This window comes from Corvus hawaiiensis, chromosome 26 (genome assembly GCF_020740725.1).
Source record: "Corvus hawaiiensis isolate bCorHaw1 chromosome 26, bCorHaw1.pri.cur, whole genome shotgun sequence".
In the NCBI taxonomy this organism is placed as follows: domain Eukaryota; kingdom Metazoa; phylum Chordata; class Aves; order Passeriformes; family Corvidae; genus Corvus; species Corvus hawaiiensis.
In genome coordinates, this window is record NC_063238.1 from 12878777 (window position 1) to 12897352 (window position 18576).

Consider the following 18576-nt stretch of genomic DNA (forward strand, 5'->3'; position numbering starts at 1 on the left):
ACCAAGAAGTTGCTATTGGCAAAGAATAAGTTACCTTGTTTTCATTCTAATACATGAAAAATGTTATTTGAAAAGAAGATGTTTACTGCTGTTTGTGTGAGTGAATGTAAATACTCAGAAATATTTATCTATTTCACTACCATAAATGACAAAAGCTAACAGTAACACTGTCCAGTTACTCTTGGCATCACTCTTGGGAAATGCTTAAACAAACAAGTATGTATACAAGTGAGTGGGTTAACTGGTACCACACAGAAAAAGTGTATCTGAAAAAGGCATCACGTACACTGAGCCTGGAAAACATCTCAGACATGATAGCACTTGAAATCATCACAATGATGTGTGAACCTGGTGGTTTGCAGGAGTTTATTTGGGATAACTGAAATTTAGTTAACATCTTGGGATTTAAAAGTTGTTTACTCAATGGGAATAGATTTTTTTTTTCAAATGTGTACAAATATGGTGTATTTGGCTATCTTGAGAACAACTAGAGAATTCAAAATTTAGACTCCAGAAAAGGTACTTATTTTTGCTAAGAGCTAGCTAACTGAGAGACGTTTCTACACAGAGAACAGAGTAAGTAAACTTGAGAAATGCTTTGCTATGTCATTCCACATGTATCCAGCTACACCTGGGGAAGGGATACAAACTCTCATCTTCTGTAAACGGAATAGAAGTTTCAAATGGGAGGAAAATAAGTTCCCACACTTTCTCTCCCATATCTCAGCTGATTTGTCAGCAATGCTACTTCAATTCCTGTGGCAGGGAGTAAAAAGACTTCTGAGAAATTACTGATCTGGGTGATATCTTGGTGTCAAATTTCACACAGTCAGATGTTGGCATTTTCACTTGAGTACTCTAGTAATTTCTTTATTTGAAGGGTTTGGCAGCTTTAAAATATTTTCTTTCCAAATGCTTCAATTCTTTGCAAGGCTAAGGTTATGGATTCTTAACTTACGAATGGCAAGATAACCTGCTGCTGTAAATTGGGATTTGTTCAGCTGGTGGAGGACAAAATAATGAAAGAAGAAAAAGACTTGAGTACGACAGCAGTAAGTATGGGCCAAATATATAAATCCACAGGAGAGGTAGTAGTGAGGTAATTCTCAACAGTGAAAAGTACATATTTATGCTGTTTTAAAGCTAGTAAAGTCTTACTACCGGAAATAGTTGAGTTTTGCCTACAGTTCTGGACTGCCATGTTCAAGAAAGATGAATTTGCATCAGGACGTGTACAAAGAAAGTCCGCAAGACTGATGAAGAGAATGAAAATTCCAATCAGGTCAACAACCCTTGACTTAGGCACTAAATGAATACAAAAAGAGCTCCCCAATCCCCACAATCCCAAAACACATTCTCTACAACCAAACACTTAGGAATAAAGAAAAAAACAAGTATTCTATGAGATAAGTGACAGTAAAGATTTGGTAAAAAGTTACACATAGTGGCCACTTGAACTAAAAAATGAAGTAAATAGGTGCAATTTTAGAAAATATTGCAGAATGTTGTTCTTTGCTTTTGTAGGTCACGATAGCCTGCATTCACTATATGGGTACATTTAAGAATAAGTTTGTGTCTGAAACAAGGATAAGCAGAAAACAACTGTAAGTGAAAATGAATCTGAGAGCTATAATCTGTATTAGCATACAAGTACAGGCAAATCCTTGAAAAGTAGTAACAAGATATGACTCAACTCAATTTGACAGGTGAAAGAAAGGGCAGACACGAAAAGACATTAAATTGGCAAATGGAGTTCCATTTTATCTACCAATTTTAAGCTAAAGAGCAGTACACAGAAATATTAGCCTCATGGAAAGACAGAAGAAAAACAAAGTAAAACCAACTTTGCTTCTTCCTACAGCAATTTTCTAAACCCTGTGACAGATGAAAATGGGCTGCAATGCTGACATAAGTGAGACAGACTTAATTCTATGCTATCATGAATATGGAACTAATGTTCTACAGAGCACCCCAACCATAACAGAGATGATTCCTTTATAGGTTATGTATGCTTAATGGTAAAGCATTCTGCAAAATCCAGACCTTAGCTAACCAAGACTGTCAGGAATTTTACTGGACAGTGAAAAAGCTATAGATCTTCCCACTAATAAACACATTACAGAATTCATCCAAATTTCTGTTGATTTATGACGGCTGAAGTCTGTCTCTGACACTGTCCTGAATAAACTATTAATCTGAGGCAAAGTTATATGCTTTTTATCACTCAGCTGTTTTCATACAAAGAAACAGTCACCAAATTATTAAAAATTGAAAATAAAATCTTGAGCAATGTATACTCTTCATGACATACACGTGACTTATTTCTGTATAAATGATAACATTCAAAATGGAATCAACACTTAATAACTTAACACAAAATCTTTTCACTGCAATAAAACAAATAGTCACACAAAACCCCAATCTACAATTACCTGGTTGGTAGAAATTTGGTGAAAGTTCTCTGGCAACTGCTCTTGCAATATCACATTCCTGGCGAGCAGCCTGAGCAGCCTGATCCGCAGCATCAGCTTTAGCTCTTGCATGTGCGGTTCTGTACAAAGTAGAAAACAGTTTATATGCAGAGGAGTCTTTTATCAGTTGCACCAAGCATCTGAGAACACAGGACCTCAGCTACCATACACTATCCTGTACAGTGCACTCTTAGGACAACCTGTTGTGAGCAACTGCAAATCAGCAAAGTATTTCAGGAACAAATCACTATTCCTCTCAGCTCTTCAGTCCTGTTCATCCTTGGATCACAATTACTTGCAGGAACACAATATACAGCCTCAGCTTATCATTAAAATTTCTAAATAGAAGGAAAGAATAGTATCTTGGGAATGGGATTTAGGATTTATTTACATGTTACCAGAATGTGTACAGAAGTGTACAGAAGGTCAGACTGGGCCACCACACTGATTCCTAAACAGGGTTCTGGGATTCCAGGACACATGGTATTCAAAGGGACTGAGGAATGCTACTACCTTTTCCACATTGCAAAGTTAATGCTGGGTCAATGCTGAGTGCCATGTAAAAATTTTTGAAGGTCAAAATTCAAGTATATTGGCCCAAAAAATAGGAAATGTCTTCCACAATCAGATCACGTTGGTAAGGAATAGCCTGGAAAACGTGTTTAACACTTCAATAGGCATTTGTAGAAACAGGGACTTAACTGTACTAAATTCTTGTAACTCACTGAATTTCAAATCCAAAAACAATCTGAAAAGGCAACTTTTCTGAAGTCAAGACAACAGTATGGAATACTTTGGTAAAGTAATGTGCACTCTGCTTCCACTTTTTTCCTCTTGCTATTTCTCAAAAAGCCTCAAGAACAGCTTGTGCAAAGGCCTCTGCTTCCAGACTGCAAACTGATAGCTGTGTTGCTGCAGGTTTGCATCACTGTTTGTCCCATCTTCCCTCACCACTTCATTTTCCAAACAGTAATCTGTTTAAAAATTCCTGATGGCCATGATCTCTCTGTGCCTCTACAGCATTAGCACATAGCCTAGAGCTATGAAATGGCTTGTTAGAAGGGAGGGGAAGCTAAACATGGCAAACCAGCAGAATATTTTGAGACTCTAAGGAGATTAATAACATTTCTAAACCAAATAAATTAAATTTCATGATCTCATCACTTTTCTTGTAACATTCTAGTAGAAAACTGACACAGAAGTAAGAAAAGAATTAGTTAACAGGACAACAATAACACCAAACTTTATCCCATGTGCCTGGTAATAGTAATGAATAGCAATTAAATAAATGAAAACTTCTAACAACTTCACTGTAAAAATTCTGTTTTGTTTTCAAGAAATAAAGAAGGGTTCTATGTGTTTTAGACAAAGGAAGAATTAAATGTTAGCATTAACCAGAATGAGCATCAGGAGATTAACAGTATGGCAGACTTTGCATTTCTGTAAGGATGTTTAATCCCGTAGGGTACCAGTATAAACACAGACATAAAAAAACCACATAGACAGTTTCATCTGTGGTGCCTGGAGAAGATTTATTTAAGTTACATCCTCCCTAAAATGTGTGTGGGGATAAATGTTGAATGTTCTTTCAAAGCTTAGCTTGTCATAATTTACTGGATAAATATTAGCTTCTGCTGCCTTTTTGCAGGTGTCCCTCGGTCTGTGAGAAAAAAGACAATGAGGAAATGAATTGTAACACCTTTGATTTGTACTCAGGATGGGGGAAAGAAACTGTTAATAAAAACAAATACACCGTATAATCCCATATGTGTTCTGTGCAGTTCATGAATGGGTGTATGGTACGTGCTTGCTTAGAAACAGTAATCAAACCCGTTCTTTCTCTATAATCATTATTTTCAATTAGATGAGCTATTCTTAGCTCCTGCATAATTATGTCTATGCAGCATAAACTTAATGAAGCAATCCCAGCACTGGGACATTGTTTTGTGAGACAATAATGTAGTCTGCTCATAGATAAACTAGACACTGGTCATCTTTTTGTGATGAAAGAACAACCAGACTACTCTCATAGAAAAATAGTCTAACACTATCGCTACTGCTACAACAGACATTTTAAAAGCTAATATACTAAATGACCAGCACCAGGAAAACATACTGCCAGGATAATGCATTTATTTATTGATGCCTATGAATTTTCTATATTATTATATCCAAGAAGCAAAACAGACATTCTGTAGAAACGTACAGTATCAATCAGTTAAGGAATTAAATGGTGACATGAGTAAGAAGCTGGTGTAACTCTGTCACATGAAGCGGGGCAGAGCAGGTCGCAACAGGAAGAAGCCAAAGGAACAGAAGGTAAATGAGCACAGCTTTCCTTGGCTGCCTTATCTCACACCTCTTTTTTCAACTCACACTTCCTGCTATTCTGCCCCTTTTGTACTCTCAGTGAGGAGTTCCAGCAGACCAGAACAGGAGGGAGCACTGCCAAGGCATGTTCTAGCAGTGACACACAGGAGCAGAGCCTCAGTGCTGAGAGACGATGCAGCAAGAGGAACTCACCAGCACAGGAGGGCAAGGCACAGGGACATGTTTATGCTCCTCTGCAGGCCTTCGACAGCCAGACAGAAGTGTGAGCACATGCCTGTGCTGAGATATTTTCTTGACAGCCTCTTCAGCATTGATTAGCAGTGACAAAAGTGACAAGAATGGGATAAAGTGGCAGAGCTGATCCTTCTGCACAGAACAGCAGCTCTGTGCCCTGCCTGGGAACGCAGGCTCTTCTCTATGTGCAATTACTTGCTATTTATCACCTTGGCATTTGGATGCTTTACTGGCTAACTTCAGCAACATGTACTTTATCACCTCCATTTGCAACTGTGTACTTTGATAATTTTTTAACTTCTTGCACACTTTTAAGCATCAGACTCAAATAATTTTTCTGTTGCTATTTATTTTCCTGTTTTGTTTTTTATTCTGATTTCCACATTTGATCTGCCTGTATGTTTTCCAAAGGACTTGCTTCCAATTACTGCCGGTTTTATTTTGCCTTGAACTGACCCCTCCCACACTATCAGACTATTAGTATCAGAAACTATGAAGAAATACGTTAGTTTTGAATGATAATGTTCGTAAAGGAGAACTATCAAAGCAGAAATAGAATCCATTTGCTCCATTTATGCTTCACACAGTTTTGGAAAGCTTTCTTTACCTTTCATTTCTGGGGTACTACTTGGAGACCACTGTAAGGTCTCCAAGTTTTGTTTGCTATCAGCAGTTATTCATAGAAATTGAAGTCTATGATGTATCACATCAAAATGACCCACATCTGAATGACCACCATCTACTTGAGAGCTCTTTTGTTTCTCCAGGGAACTCTATGTCCTTTGCTATGACAAGAGATCTTTACGAGAACTCTTGAAAGAAAAACTTAGAAAAAAAAGCCTCCTTTCCTCTTCCCAGCCAAGAAAAAGACTGCGGTAGGTTTTTTCCAGGAAGGATTGATCTCAAGTTTCAGCAGCAAAATAGAAATTATGCAGGAGAGAAGGCAGCAATCCACAGACTGCAAAACAGTACAAAAAGATAAGTAACCTGCTTTGCAATGCTGCATTCAGGTTCTAATCCATAGCAAAGGACCTTTAATGATTTTTTCATTTTAGGTGAATAGGTGTTTCTTTGTAGAAATTAATTCTGAGCAACCGTAATACCTAATACACACTAGTAACTTTTGAATTGCTGTGTGGTTTTATGTGTATTTCTCCTGGAAAGTATCAACACTACCATTAATATTCCACATGATGTCTCAAAACACATGCTTGAAAGGTTTCAAATGAATATAAAAATTGAAGTAATTACCAAAATCAATTCATATTTAGAGGGACAATCTACTCCTCCACTAATGAATGCACAGAGGTGGTAAATTCAATGAAGACAGGGGCTTCAGATTAAGTTGTATCTGTGGCAGGAATCAAACTGTACTTACATTAAAAAGGAATCTGTAGCTATAGCTCATGGAGAGTCTTGGTACCACATAGCAGCATGTGGAATCCCTATAGATACTGTGTAGATACCAGTCTCTGTTGTCAGTGCGTGAGGGCTGAGGGACCAGTGCCTGACTGAAAGCCTGGTACTGTGAGAAACTGCGTATCAGGGTCTGATTTTTAAAGCAGCCTAAGCTTTCTAGACTGTGGGACAGCTGGTATGACTACTGATAGCTTTCTTTTCTGTGTTTTACAGGGTAGGTAAACAGGAACACATCATATTAACTACACTCAAAAATTATAAGCACAGAGCCAGAGGCTTCTTACAAGCAGCTCCCCTTTCGGCAATACTATGGTCAGGTTTCTATCTATTTATGTATGAAAAATAACTTGAAGGAGGAGTGCTTAGCCTTGAAGAGCTTAAAACAATATTATCTCCCTTTCTGCAGCAACAATGCTTATATATAATGCCATGTGCCTGGAATGCATTATGTAATGTTTATCTAAATTTAAAACCCATTTAGAACTGTCCATTACCCTCCAGATTATTTTGTATTTCCATGGTATCCTTCAATGCACTTGTAATGCTGCCTCATTCAGAGTCAACTAAAAATGTTAGCAGCATATGTTTACTTTGTTTCATTTTTCAAACTTTATTAAACACAGTGAATCCAGCATAAAGCTTTCCAGGAGCTTGCTTTCTATTTCTTAAAATTATAGACATAATTTTGCTTTCCATTTGCCAAATATATGACACAGAATTATGCTCTTATCCCATTATCCTAAACTATTAATATCTACAATGTTAAATTAACAGATTTCTATATTGTAAGAACAAAAATATCAGTAGTGGCCAAACCTACATGAAGTTCTCAGGAGATATTTTTTATTAATGACAGCTATCAGGTTTATCATGTAACATTACATATTGTGGGTTACTACCCACTACCATTCTTCTTGAAACTGGAATTCTCTATAAACAATCCTACCTTCCTGAACTTTAAAATGCAGTGATTGTTCTAGAAAACAGAGAGTGCTATGTTTTTTTCCAGGTATAAAAATTTCCAACATTTTCACATTTGTTTCTATCTGTCAGAAAAAAGCTTTGCAATCTGCAAAACCAAGTTCTGGTAAAATTGGTACAGAGATCCATAGCATTTCCAGGTAAAATGAGCTGGAGAGAAAGAGAAAAACTTTAATCAAAGTTCTTTGGTAGACAAATATTTTCCTTGCTCCCATTTTATTTCCATATTCTTATGATAATTATATATCAGTAATGAATGCTCAATATATATAGAACATCTATGCATTTTTTAACACTGCAAGTGAGAGACTTGTATTTATCAAGTGTGCTAGCCATCCTTCTCAGCTTCTCTCAGTGATAATACTGAGTGAAAAACAATATTCTGCTATGGTAGAATCAAAAATACATACATGCATGACTGTGTAGAGTACCTAAGAACTCTAGGCTTCATAACTCCCAGCAACTCATTGCTGTAACAGCTTAGAAGTGAGGGTAGGTCACTGAATACCAGCAAGAAATGGGAGTCTCTGAGAGAAACAGAAAGAGGAAAAAGACTGACTTATAGGTAATGCAATACAAGAGCTTCATGTCAGCAAGAAACTTAAAGTGATCCTAAACTACAGATTGAATTAACAAAATGAGACATATGCCTTCAACTAAACTTTACTTTATCAATCTCCTTTGTGCTTTACTAAATTTTAATCTCAACCAGCCACTCCTTCTTTATGAACTGACTTCACTCAGTAATTGGGACTAGCTTGGTACTACCAGTGAAGGTTGAAGCAGTAAAGCATGAGCACATCTATCATGCAAACACTGCTGGCACATCAATCTGTATCATCTTGCCTAATGGATTTTGCTTCTGAAAACTCCTCCTTCCCAGCCTAAATTAATTTCTCATGTTTTTCAGTCCTTACTCATATTAGAAGAACTTGAAAAATACTAACTTTTAGTTAATGACTCCTGAAAAACTGAGGAAATTCCTTACACTTGGTAAACAGCCAACTTGATTTCAGTACTTGAAAAAATAACCTGGGGCTAATGACTGGTAAGCCCGATGTCAGTTGTAGGCATAAATAATACCATAAATAAATTTGGTCTACTTCCACAGAGATTTGCAGGCTAACAGTGTATTGTGCCAGACATCATACTTTAACAAAGTATTTTGCCAAACACTTCATACACAAGTGAATATTATGGGTCCTGTACCTTATCTTGTTTGTCTTGATTTAACATACTTAGACTATTTTTTTAAGGCTTCTGATTTTGTACCCTATGGAAATATATTTAAACAACAGCATAAATTACATGGAATTAATAAAGTACATCAAAATGGATTGAAAGCAAACTCTGACACATTTCAAAGCTTAATGTAGAAGACACCAAAGAAAACAGCTGTCAGGTGCGTTTTACCTTAAGAGTTAGTTTTTTGTTCCAGAGTTGTTTAATATTTCACTTTTAGAATGTCTCAATACAAGCTAAAACATACTGTGGTAGAGCTGGCAAGTTACACAACTTCTGAATTCTGAAAAACCCCAAGGACAATTTCTGTAACCTAAAGTTACTGCAATCTACAGTTTACTGCAACATGAAGTTCAATCATAGCAACTCCAAATCCCACTGTGTTTAAGTGTACCAGAACAGAACACTGGGAAACAAAAATCCAGCCAGTATTGGAGATGGTCATGGAAAGTAGCACAAAGGCAGATGACATCCTGCTGGCTAGTCCCACACACTGCCGCAAAAGGAAGGGTTAATGTGCAATTAACACATGTAGAGACAGAAATCAAGTATGAACTAAGGAATCTGTTTTTGCTCTACTACATAATCCAGCATCCATAAAAACACTAAGGGAACAATAGCCAGCACATCCATGTCCCAAGAACGAAAAAGAAATGTCAGGACCACAGAATAACTGAGGATCTAAAGACAAGCTTTTTGATTTACACTTCTTAAGCCTTCTGTCTACTCATTTTTGAAAAAAACACTGAAAAGCCACTTATCGAGGCGTATGCACAGGTATCTGACAGAGGAATATGGGGAAGACATAATGGGGAAGAGAAGTGTTTCAGATAAAGACGTAACTGGTTCAACGACTAGAAGATGAACTTAGGCATAGTCAACCTTGAAATGTTATGGGTGTATTTTACAGCGAAAAAGATGGACATTTCTAAGCCTTTGCAATGATATTAGGCACTGTAATAAAAGTGCTCTTTAATCCATTTTCTGAGTAAAGAAGTACATAGTCTTTTGTTTACAGGAAGTGAGATTAGTTGATTTTGGGACTGTTTACATTAGGTATTTTAGACAGCTGACATTAAGGGCTCTTATCATCTCACTGAAGACACCCATCTTACTCCATTAAAACGAGTTTTCAGTTTGGAACTCTGAAGTGTACAAATGTCAGACTCCTGATGAACATGCCCTGCTGTGCTCACAAATATGGCAAACACCAATCTCTGTGCTTGTTGGGGAATCAGCTGCCTTCTTATGCCAAGATTTAGAACCTGGTTGCATTGTCCTTTAGGGTCCATGCCAATAAACCCAAGTACAGCTCAGCAACTCAGGAGTGCCAAGGTACTAATTTCTGTAACACCAGTCCCATACACACAGCAGTTCAGAAAGATTTTAGGTGAATGAAGGACATGATCCTCAACAGAGTATATTTCTGAAAATCCACTTTCAGCAATTGACATAAATTATTTCAATCTCCCTAGTCTGTCTTTCAGGCCCTCACTCTTGCTTACTTATTTGAAAAAAGACTCACATTCAGAGGTCTGAATTTACAAAGTTGTTTTGAATTGCTGTTAGCATCACTAGAGAGGCTGCTTTACGTGGTACTCTGCTTAACTTTAGGTGTCCCACTAGCCTAGCATTATTTATATGCACGTCAGATACTCTGCCTCTGTATAAAGGAGCTGGCTTATCATGTGATGGTACTCAGTTTTAACTACCACTCTGTCAGTAGTTTGAATGAGTTTTGCTTTCACATTGATTTACTTGACTACAGCACTGGCACAGAAATCATTGAATCATTTAGGCTAGAAAAGACATTTAAGATCATCAACTCCAACCATTGACCAGGTACCTACTTCCACATCTGCCACTAAACCACATCCCTGAGTGCCACATCTACAAGGCTTTTAAATACCACCAGGGATGGTGACCCAACCACATCCCTGAGCAGCCTCTTCCAAAGGTTGGTAACCTTTAGGTGAAGGAATTTTTCCTGATATCCAATCTAAGCGCCCCCTGTCACAGTCTGAGGTTGTTTCCTCTTGTCTTACTGCTTGTTACCTTGTGAGAAAAGATCAACACCCACCTCGCTATCTGTTAAAGATGGCACAGTCTTCAATTTCTGCAAGATCATCACCATCACTTCAAGCAGAATGCAAGCTTTCCTGTGGGAAAATTTACACTGCACAAAATACACTTTTGTATGCTACACTCACAGGAGGTTTTGCCCCATTTTTGCCAACGGTGATTCACTGACAGTTTTTCTGTCACATAAATCTTGATGTGTATTTATCTCTCCTACTTTATAGGACAAATCGTACTCTATTCTATTTTATTACCAACCCTCCTTGGTGAGCAGTATTTTCTTCCAGTTTCCTGACCCCACAGTATTAATTCCTGCGGACAGGAAGGGGCTTTTTTTTTGAAAGGGATAAGGGAATAGCTGCAAACAATTTGTTGTTTCCAATCACTAAAGCCAATTACATTGTTTGGCTGAAAAGAGCTTCTGAATCTAGCTGGAAGCATGAAAAAAGATACACACTTGAGCTTCAGCTGCTCCTGATGACATAGTTAAGTGAAGAAAAACAAAAAGGAGATAAATATGTTTCTCCTCCCTTCATTATAACGTACAAGCTTCATAAAAAGAAGAACTTCATCTAGTAATGATTCTGCACAGCGAAGGCATTCCTACTCAAGGAAATGGGAATACATGGACCACTGTGGTCATTTGCTTAGATAATTTGTAAGGTATGTTTAGTGCATTGCACTTCCCCCCACCACATATTTTTTTTTAAAAAACTGCTCTCCATCTGGGACAAATAAAATAAAATGGTGGGTATGATGACTGTATCATCAATGCCAATATTTGGAAGCTATTCTACACTCTCAAGTATAAGAAAGCAGTAACATTTCATCCCAGGGATACAGCTAGATGAAAAATAAGAAAATCTTACAAGAAGAGATTTGAATGGACTGTCTTTTCCATTCAAAACATTACCTTTTTCAGTGTTCTACTGATTTTTACCACTTTAAATTACTTTAAAAAATAAAATAAATCAGAAAATATGATCTCAAATATAATTATTTAAAAATTTTTTTTTTGTTAGAATAGTTCTAGTTAGAAAACTTTTGGAAGCTCTATTAATCAGTAAACTTATTCAGAAAAACTATGTCAAATGTCATCCAAGATAATGTCTGTATTTCTTAATCTCTCCCTTATACGGTTGGTGTGTTTTTTTAACATTTTTTAAAATTTCAAGGAAAAAGAAGTCCACAGTGTTAAAAGATATTTTAGCAAAGAATACCAGAGCTTTTGGAGAGTCGTATGTGTAATATAAGAACAGCATCTGATCTCTCTTAACATCAAAATACATGTAACTCACAACATATTTGTTGCATGAAAATTACATTCCCGGAAACCAGAGGGAAAATTTGAAAAATTAGTTAAAATTCTGTGGGTTTTACTGGCTTCAAAAAATGCAAGATAAACTCCCCAATCATAAGTACTTCTAGGAGCATACTTCATGCTTTTTCTAAGTGACTTTGGCAGTCTGTAACTTACTATATTGCAGTTTTAGTACCTGAATCCAAAGCCTTCATTACTGTGCTTGATGGAGGAAAACATGCTAAGAAAGAAGTCCCTACTACACACTTACTGTCTTGGTGCTTATTTGGCTTTCTCTATTACAAAAGCTGTAGCACACACACTTATTGCTTATATTTTCTCAAAATAAAATAATATTATGAAATTAAAATCTTCATAATAAATGAGAACAGAAAAGATACACTGACCATAGAATAAAGCTTAATCATAGTAGAGCTTTGTGCATTGCACAAAATTGTCTAGAAAATAATACAAAATGAAAATACTGGCTAGAACTTAGTGCCAACAAAATAAATTTTTTGTGAGATATAATAGTGGCATTTATGCACTTATTACTAAAAAAAAAAAAAAAAAAAGTGGTGTAATTAAACTATTTAAATGATGAACATATTGCCATGAATTCAAACACTCTGTGGCAATATTATGGTGTTTTTTAACAGTCCTTTTAAAACCTTTGGGCATTAAAATCTAGTTCAATACTTTCAGCATTTTAAAGGCATTAACTATGTGTATTTAAATTTACTTTTTGTGTCTTTAGCAATCTTAGAGCCAAAACTAAACTGGGCTTATCTTTCTTTGCATGGTTCATTTCTGTTCCCTGATTAGGTGTCAGGTGTCTACAAAAAAAGTATTGATAGAAAAATGTCTAGCAAACCACACTGGAGTAAGTTCTTCCTTTTTTTGTTGTTTAAAGATAACTGTTACACAATTCACAGAAATACCTGAATAACAGAAAACACTGACACATTACAATTGAGCAGCTTAATTAAAAAGGGCCTAAGCTCTCCACGAAAGACAAGTACTCAAGTGTAGGGATGGTTTAAGTAATTTGCCTTTTCTCCACACTGACTGATATGAATCAGGCTGTTCATATTATATATTAAACATCAAGAAACCAAACAGGTTAAACAAGCAGAGGAAAGACTTTGATGATCCTTCCATCTGTAAACATGTAATTGCTCTTAACTAAAGAGCACTGCAGATTGAAAATAACACCAGATCATTTCAGACATTGGGCAGCTGACAGCTATTTTACAGGTTTTGCTATCTCCAGCACGAAGGAAAGGCAAAACCTGAGTTTATGACAAATGCAGTTAACAGCTTTAAAATAATCTTCTCTCATATACATACCCCCCTCCAATGAACATCTATGCCTATGTTTACCCTCTATAGCTATCTATAATGCTGCCAATAACACACACTTGGAATAAACAACCACCATGTCCTATCAGCTACCAGAAAAACTGAAAACCCAGGAATGTTGCTCTGTTCTGGTTTACACAGGGCTGATGACCTTGCCTAGATGCCCAGAAAGGCTTTTGTGGCATCCAGAGACTGCTGAAGAGTTTACAGCAGCTTATTTGTTCCTGCTTAGAGCAGTCCTTGACTGCTTTGTTCAGCTGAAGTCATGCAGATCTGCACAGTAAAGTTGAGGATTGTTGTATTACATATTTAGCAGTAACCATTCACGAGAGCAACAACTTACTGCAGACTCATGAAAGTCTACTGTTTTAGACCCTCTGAACAGAGCTGGTCATGGTCTATTTGCTCCTTTTTTTTTCTTCTTACCACAGGCCTTGTCTGGAAGCCCTGATATTCTCTTCCAGTCTCCTCTAAAAAGCAAGCACTTTCTTTTCTGAGTCACTAATAGCAGAATTTTAGTGTAAACACTATGGCATGCCATTAAAAAGAAAGCAAATCCCAAAATAATCAGTCCTATATCTCCTTGCCCTCTCTTCACACAAACGCAGATTTATCAGACTTTCCAAGAATCTAAAGGTTGATGGCTTTTAGTGACACTCACGACTGACTGTGATACTGGAACAGCTGGTAAGACCAGAATCTTCTATTAGGCAATACCATGTGCTCCCTCTCCCACCAAAAAGCTGTTCCTACTGAGGCCCAATCTTGAGATCTGGTGCTTGACATCAGGATGAGCAAGCAATTCCTGAGCCTCAAGAATGAGTCTCCTAGTAAAGTTACCTTTCTGAACTGCAGGTATTTGAGCTTTTAAGTGTATCAGAGAAGGGCCACATGTTGCTCCCTCTTGCACAGCAGCACTACCACAGCTTGCCAAAAGCACTGGATCTGCTCTACCTGCACTGAATAATGGTGCTGCATGCACACGGCAGTATTTTCCAGAAGTGCTGGGCATGACTAAATACACACCCATCTAAGTCCTGCACTCATCATGTCTTCAATGAATACCACTACAAGTGTAAGTGCTGCTACCACAGCAATTCATGTTGCTGACAGCCAGTGGTAACTGCAAGGGTCTGAACACCAGGGAGTGACAGGAAAATATTTGCACCTGCTATTTTTCTTGAGGACATTAAAGGAGCCTTACCATGTCAAGGGCATGCATCTTGGCAGGGAAAGCACTGATAAATCCTGGGAAACCAGTGTCCTGGAATAACCCTGTGGGCTGGATGAATTATCCTAGGATCACAGCATCATAGAGTGGTTTGTGTTGGAAGGGACCTTAAAAATCATCCACCTTCAACCCCCCTGCCATGGCCAGGGGCACCTTCCACCAGACCAGGCTGCTGAAAGCCCCATCCAGCCTGGCCTTGGACACTTCCAGCGATGGGGCCTCCATAACTTCTCTGTACTACCTGTTCCATCATCTGACCACCCTCACAGTAAAGAATTTCTTTCTAATACCTAATCTATATCTACCCTAAAAATACCCTACATAAATCTCTTGAAACCCTCTGTCTTATCACTATACTCACTGACATAAGAGTTCCTCCCCACCTTTCCTGTATGCCCCTTTTGGGTAGTGGAAAGCCCCTCCAAGATTTTCCTGGGGCCTTTTTTTCCCTGGGCTAAATCACCCAAACAGCAACTTATTTTGTCAGGTTGTATAACAAGATGGTCCTTCCTACAGTCTGTAATGATCCGCCTTCACCTGAATATGTGTCTTATTTTATGAATCCCATGGGGAAATATGAAGGTCATCAACTGGGAAGGCTTCAGTCATGCCTCAGTTCTTCTGCTGAAGCCTGCATTGCTGGGGGCTTAAGGGAGGAATGGAGGACATACTTGAAGAGCCACTGGAAGGGAAGGGAAAATGAACACATGCTTTCTTGGAGAATTTGGTAATTCAAGATCATCAGTGCAAGGTAATTCAAAGATTAACCAGTTTTATGTAATTAGCAAAATAATAACAATAATAAAAATCTCTCCCTCAACAAAGGACAGAATTCCAGCTAGATATATGGATGCAGTGCATGTCTACTGAACATGGATATGACCTCATATTATGCTTAGCTGACACTATGTAACAAAATGCTAGGGTCTGTTCCATACAGCAGTCTTGCTGCTCTGGCATGAACATGCTCCAGCAGCAAGTGGATGCACATGGAATATGATTTCTCATTGGAAAGGCAAAGTCATTTGGTAACAAGTAAAGACTTACTCTGCAATCCTATTAAATAAATAAAATTTTCACTCTCCGTGAGACAAATGAGCAGTTAAAGTCCTGCTGAAATTAACCAGACTTTTGCTACGAACTCCAGTGCTTAGAAGACTTGCTGAAATACTGCAATGGGTTAGTTTGCAAGAAATTATGTGAGAATCCTTCAGCAGAGGTTGAAATTTGCTTTTGGCAGTTTCTTCTTCTACCTCTTATGCAAGTGAGTCTAGCTACAAAATCTTGCAAACTACTTCTGCTTGAATGGTTGACCTGTCTAGCAGCAAAGCCCTGTTTTGAGTATTCAAATACTGAGAAAATAAGATACAAAATGACCTCTTTTTGGTCAGTATGGGAGCTAGATTTCTACCTGACAATCAAGCTTGGCATTCCACAGAATGGGCAGACATAGAAAGAAAGCTTTTAGGAATTCTCAGGTCTAGAATCTTCATGTACTTTGATCAGAGTTTATACGTGCAGAAACTCAGCCTCTCTGTAAGTTTGTTAGAAAAGCCCTCACTGCAGAGAGAAACTATATCCTTTACTCATGTTTAATAGGTTTGAATAACAATTCAAATGGCAGAGCTGTTCAATTCCATAATATCTGGACAGAAACATACAGGTCACAGCATATATCACTGCACCGTATTTCTCTCTTATCACCTAGCTGACTGGGCAAAACCAGGAGTTCCTTATTTTAAACACATCATATGTTTTATAGAGAGTGAGAGCCTCATGGAAAAATTCCAGATGCAGCATCCTTGATTGACATTTTCAGGTATATCATGCACTATATCTCTGTAAAAATGCCAAAAACAATGCATTAGTCTTACACGTGTAACGTCCTATGATAAAATCATTACCAGCCTACAAGTGAGATAGCATAGGGAGAACTTTAGATTTTTCTGGGAGAAGAAAGAAATTGCCTTTCTTATCTACCTTGAGAAAACACATAGTTTCCAGTGCCAAGAAAGCAGGACCCTCATCTATAGATCTTACATGAAACAAGGTCAATTTTGTTTGAAAAAGACTTCACAGAGAAAAAAAAGTCTTTGGAGAAGGAAAAGAAATAAAACTGTCTCTGGCATGGCAAATTGAGACTGAACGGATTAGTCAAGAAAAACAGCATTTTAAGACCCAGCCATCTGAGATCCTAACAATTAGTCTTGAGCGAACAGGGCAAGATAGAGTCTGAGAGATTGTATTTTCTAGTGTTGGTTAAAAAGAGTTACCTGCTTTCTTGTCAAATCTATCAAACAAGAAGTAGTGCCAAAGAAAAGGGAGGCTGACTCCCACAGCAGCAACCCAGAAACATTTGTCATAGGATTCTGTTTGCAATGCAGGGACAATTGTTTTGGCAATTACAGAGTCTATGTTAGGGAACGTGTGTGTGGGTCCCCCACTGCCCAGGGTAAGAGATCCCAGTCCTTTTACTGAGCCTACACTACCAAACCTCCACACTGAAGAATTCTGACCTCTAAAAAGGTTCCACTTCCTCCAGAGCACCTGAAGCTACAGTTATATGATAAATGGTCAGGATATCCAGTGTGTCCATTTCATCCAGCGAAGCTACTTGGCTAATGCTCGACCCTTTTGTTTCACCAAAATTGAGCTCTTTGCTGTCACGTGAACAACGTGTTATCCCACTCTACATGAAATGATGATTTCTTGCCTCCAAGACTTAGTCAGCCAAAGAGCTGTAGCAAAGCTGAAGTACAGTTTTCATACAGAAAGGTCAAATTATTTGGGGTCCTTGTCCTTAGATGGGCTTCTGCTTGTCAGAATGCCTCTAATGCCGCTTAGGAGGCTCAACTGAAGTCACTATAAAAATATTCAAGCTCTTTCTTATTGCCTCGCTCTACAAATCTCATCTCTTTGGCTGGTGCCTACTACACTGTTTTCACTGAATCTAGCAGTCACCCAATAATGTGGAAGATGACCCTGCATGAGTAAGACTTCCCTGATGTCAACCATCCATGTATGCCTCAGTCTTCTGAATCTCTGCACTCATTAATGATGTGCCATGAGACCCAATTCTTCCATACACACATTCCTCAATGGTAAAGCCTCAGGGGATGACAGGGTAAGACTATTGTCTCTCATTGGTGCAGACCAATTCTCAAAAGACAGTGCCTGAAAAAAGTGAGACAGCAGTTGACACCTGAATTGTCCACTTTCAGTCAATCCTAAGAAATACTCACAAGACACTCTCATAAGATGCCAAATAAGCTGGGGCTGGGTAGAAAACTTAGCACAGGGGAACAGCTCCCTGTTCAGGGGGGAGGGCAGAGACCAGAGAACCAAACCTCCTCCAGGAACATCGTACAGATATAAAGTGCGCTTGGTACTACAATTTTTATTTGGGCTAGCTGCTACCTCAGATTCAGTGATGGACCAGATTAAGTGGACCTATCTCCCTGTAACTGGGATCAGTGAGACCCATGTTGCAGTAACTACGGCTACTGATGTCCATGTTGGGAGTATCAGTGGTGCTGTCACTCTGAAATTTTTATACCTCAGCAGGGTGTAAGAGCATCAGTACATTGTTAACTGTTTATTATTCTGTGACATTTTGCTCTGGCAGTCGGGTATTAGTCCTCTCAGTGGTGTATTTAATGGACAGTAATTGCTTGCAATAGAAATGCTGGAGCTTGCTTAAGGTTTGATGAGGCCATGAGCTGCTGCAGAAGACAGTTTGTCATCAACCTCACATACTGTGAATTAAAGCAGATAAGGGCAGACATATGAAACACCTGAACATGCAGTCTCCCTAGCAGAAGAATTGACAATTTTTTATTTTGTGGAGGAAATATATTTGTTGAAAGGTGGATTAAATTTAAAGTTTAGGATTATCTAGCTGGGGGCATCTGAATCAGGCAATAACA

The 18576-nt window shown here is 38.1% G+C and overlaps 1 protein-coding gene across 4 annotated transcripts in view; it reads right to left on the reverse strand.

Annotated features, from left to right (window-relative positions):
- The window catches only part of JPH1 (junctophilin 1), an 85812-nt gene that overhangs the window by 25674 nt on the left and 41562 nt on the right, over window positions 1–18576 (reverse strand). For all 4 annotated transcript variants that reach the window (XM_048329234.1, XM_048329236.1, XM_048329232.1 and 1 more), the window contains exon 3: window positions 2433–2551. In XM_048329234.1, the coding sequence (XP_048185191.1) occupies window positions 2433–2551 (119 nt within the window). The remainder of the gene's footprint in view (window positions 1–2432; window positions 2552–18576) is intronic.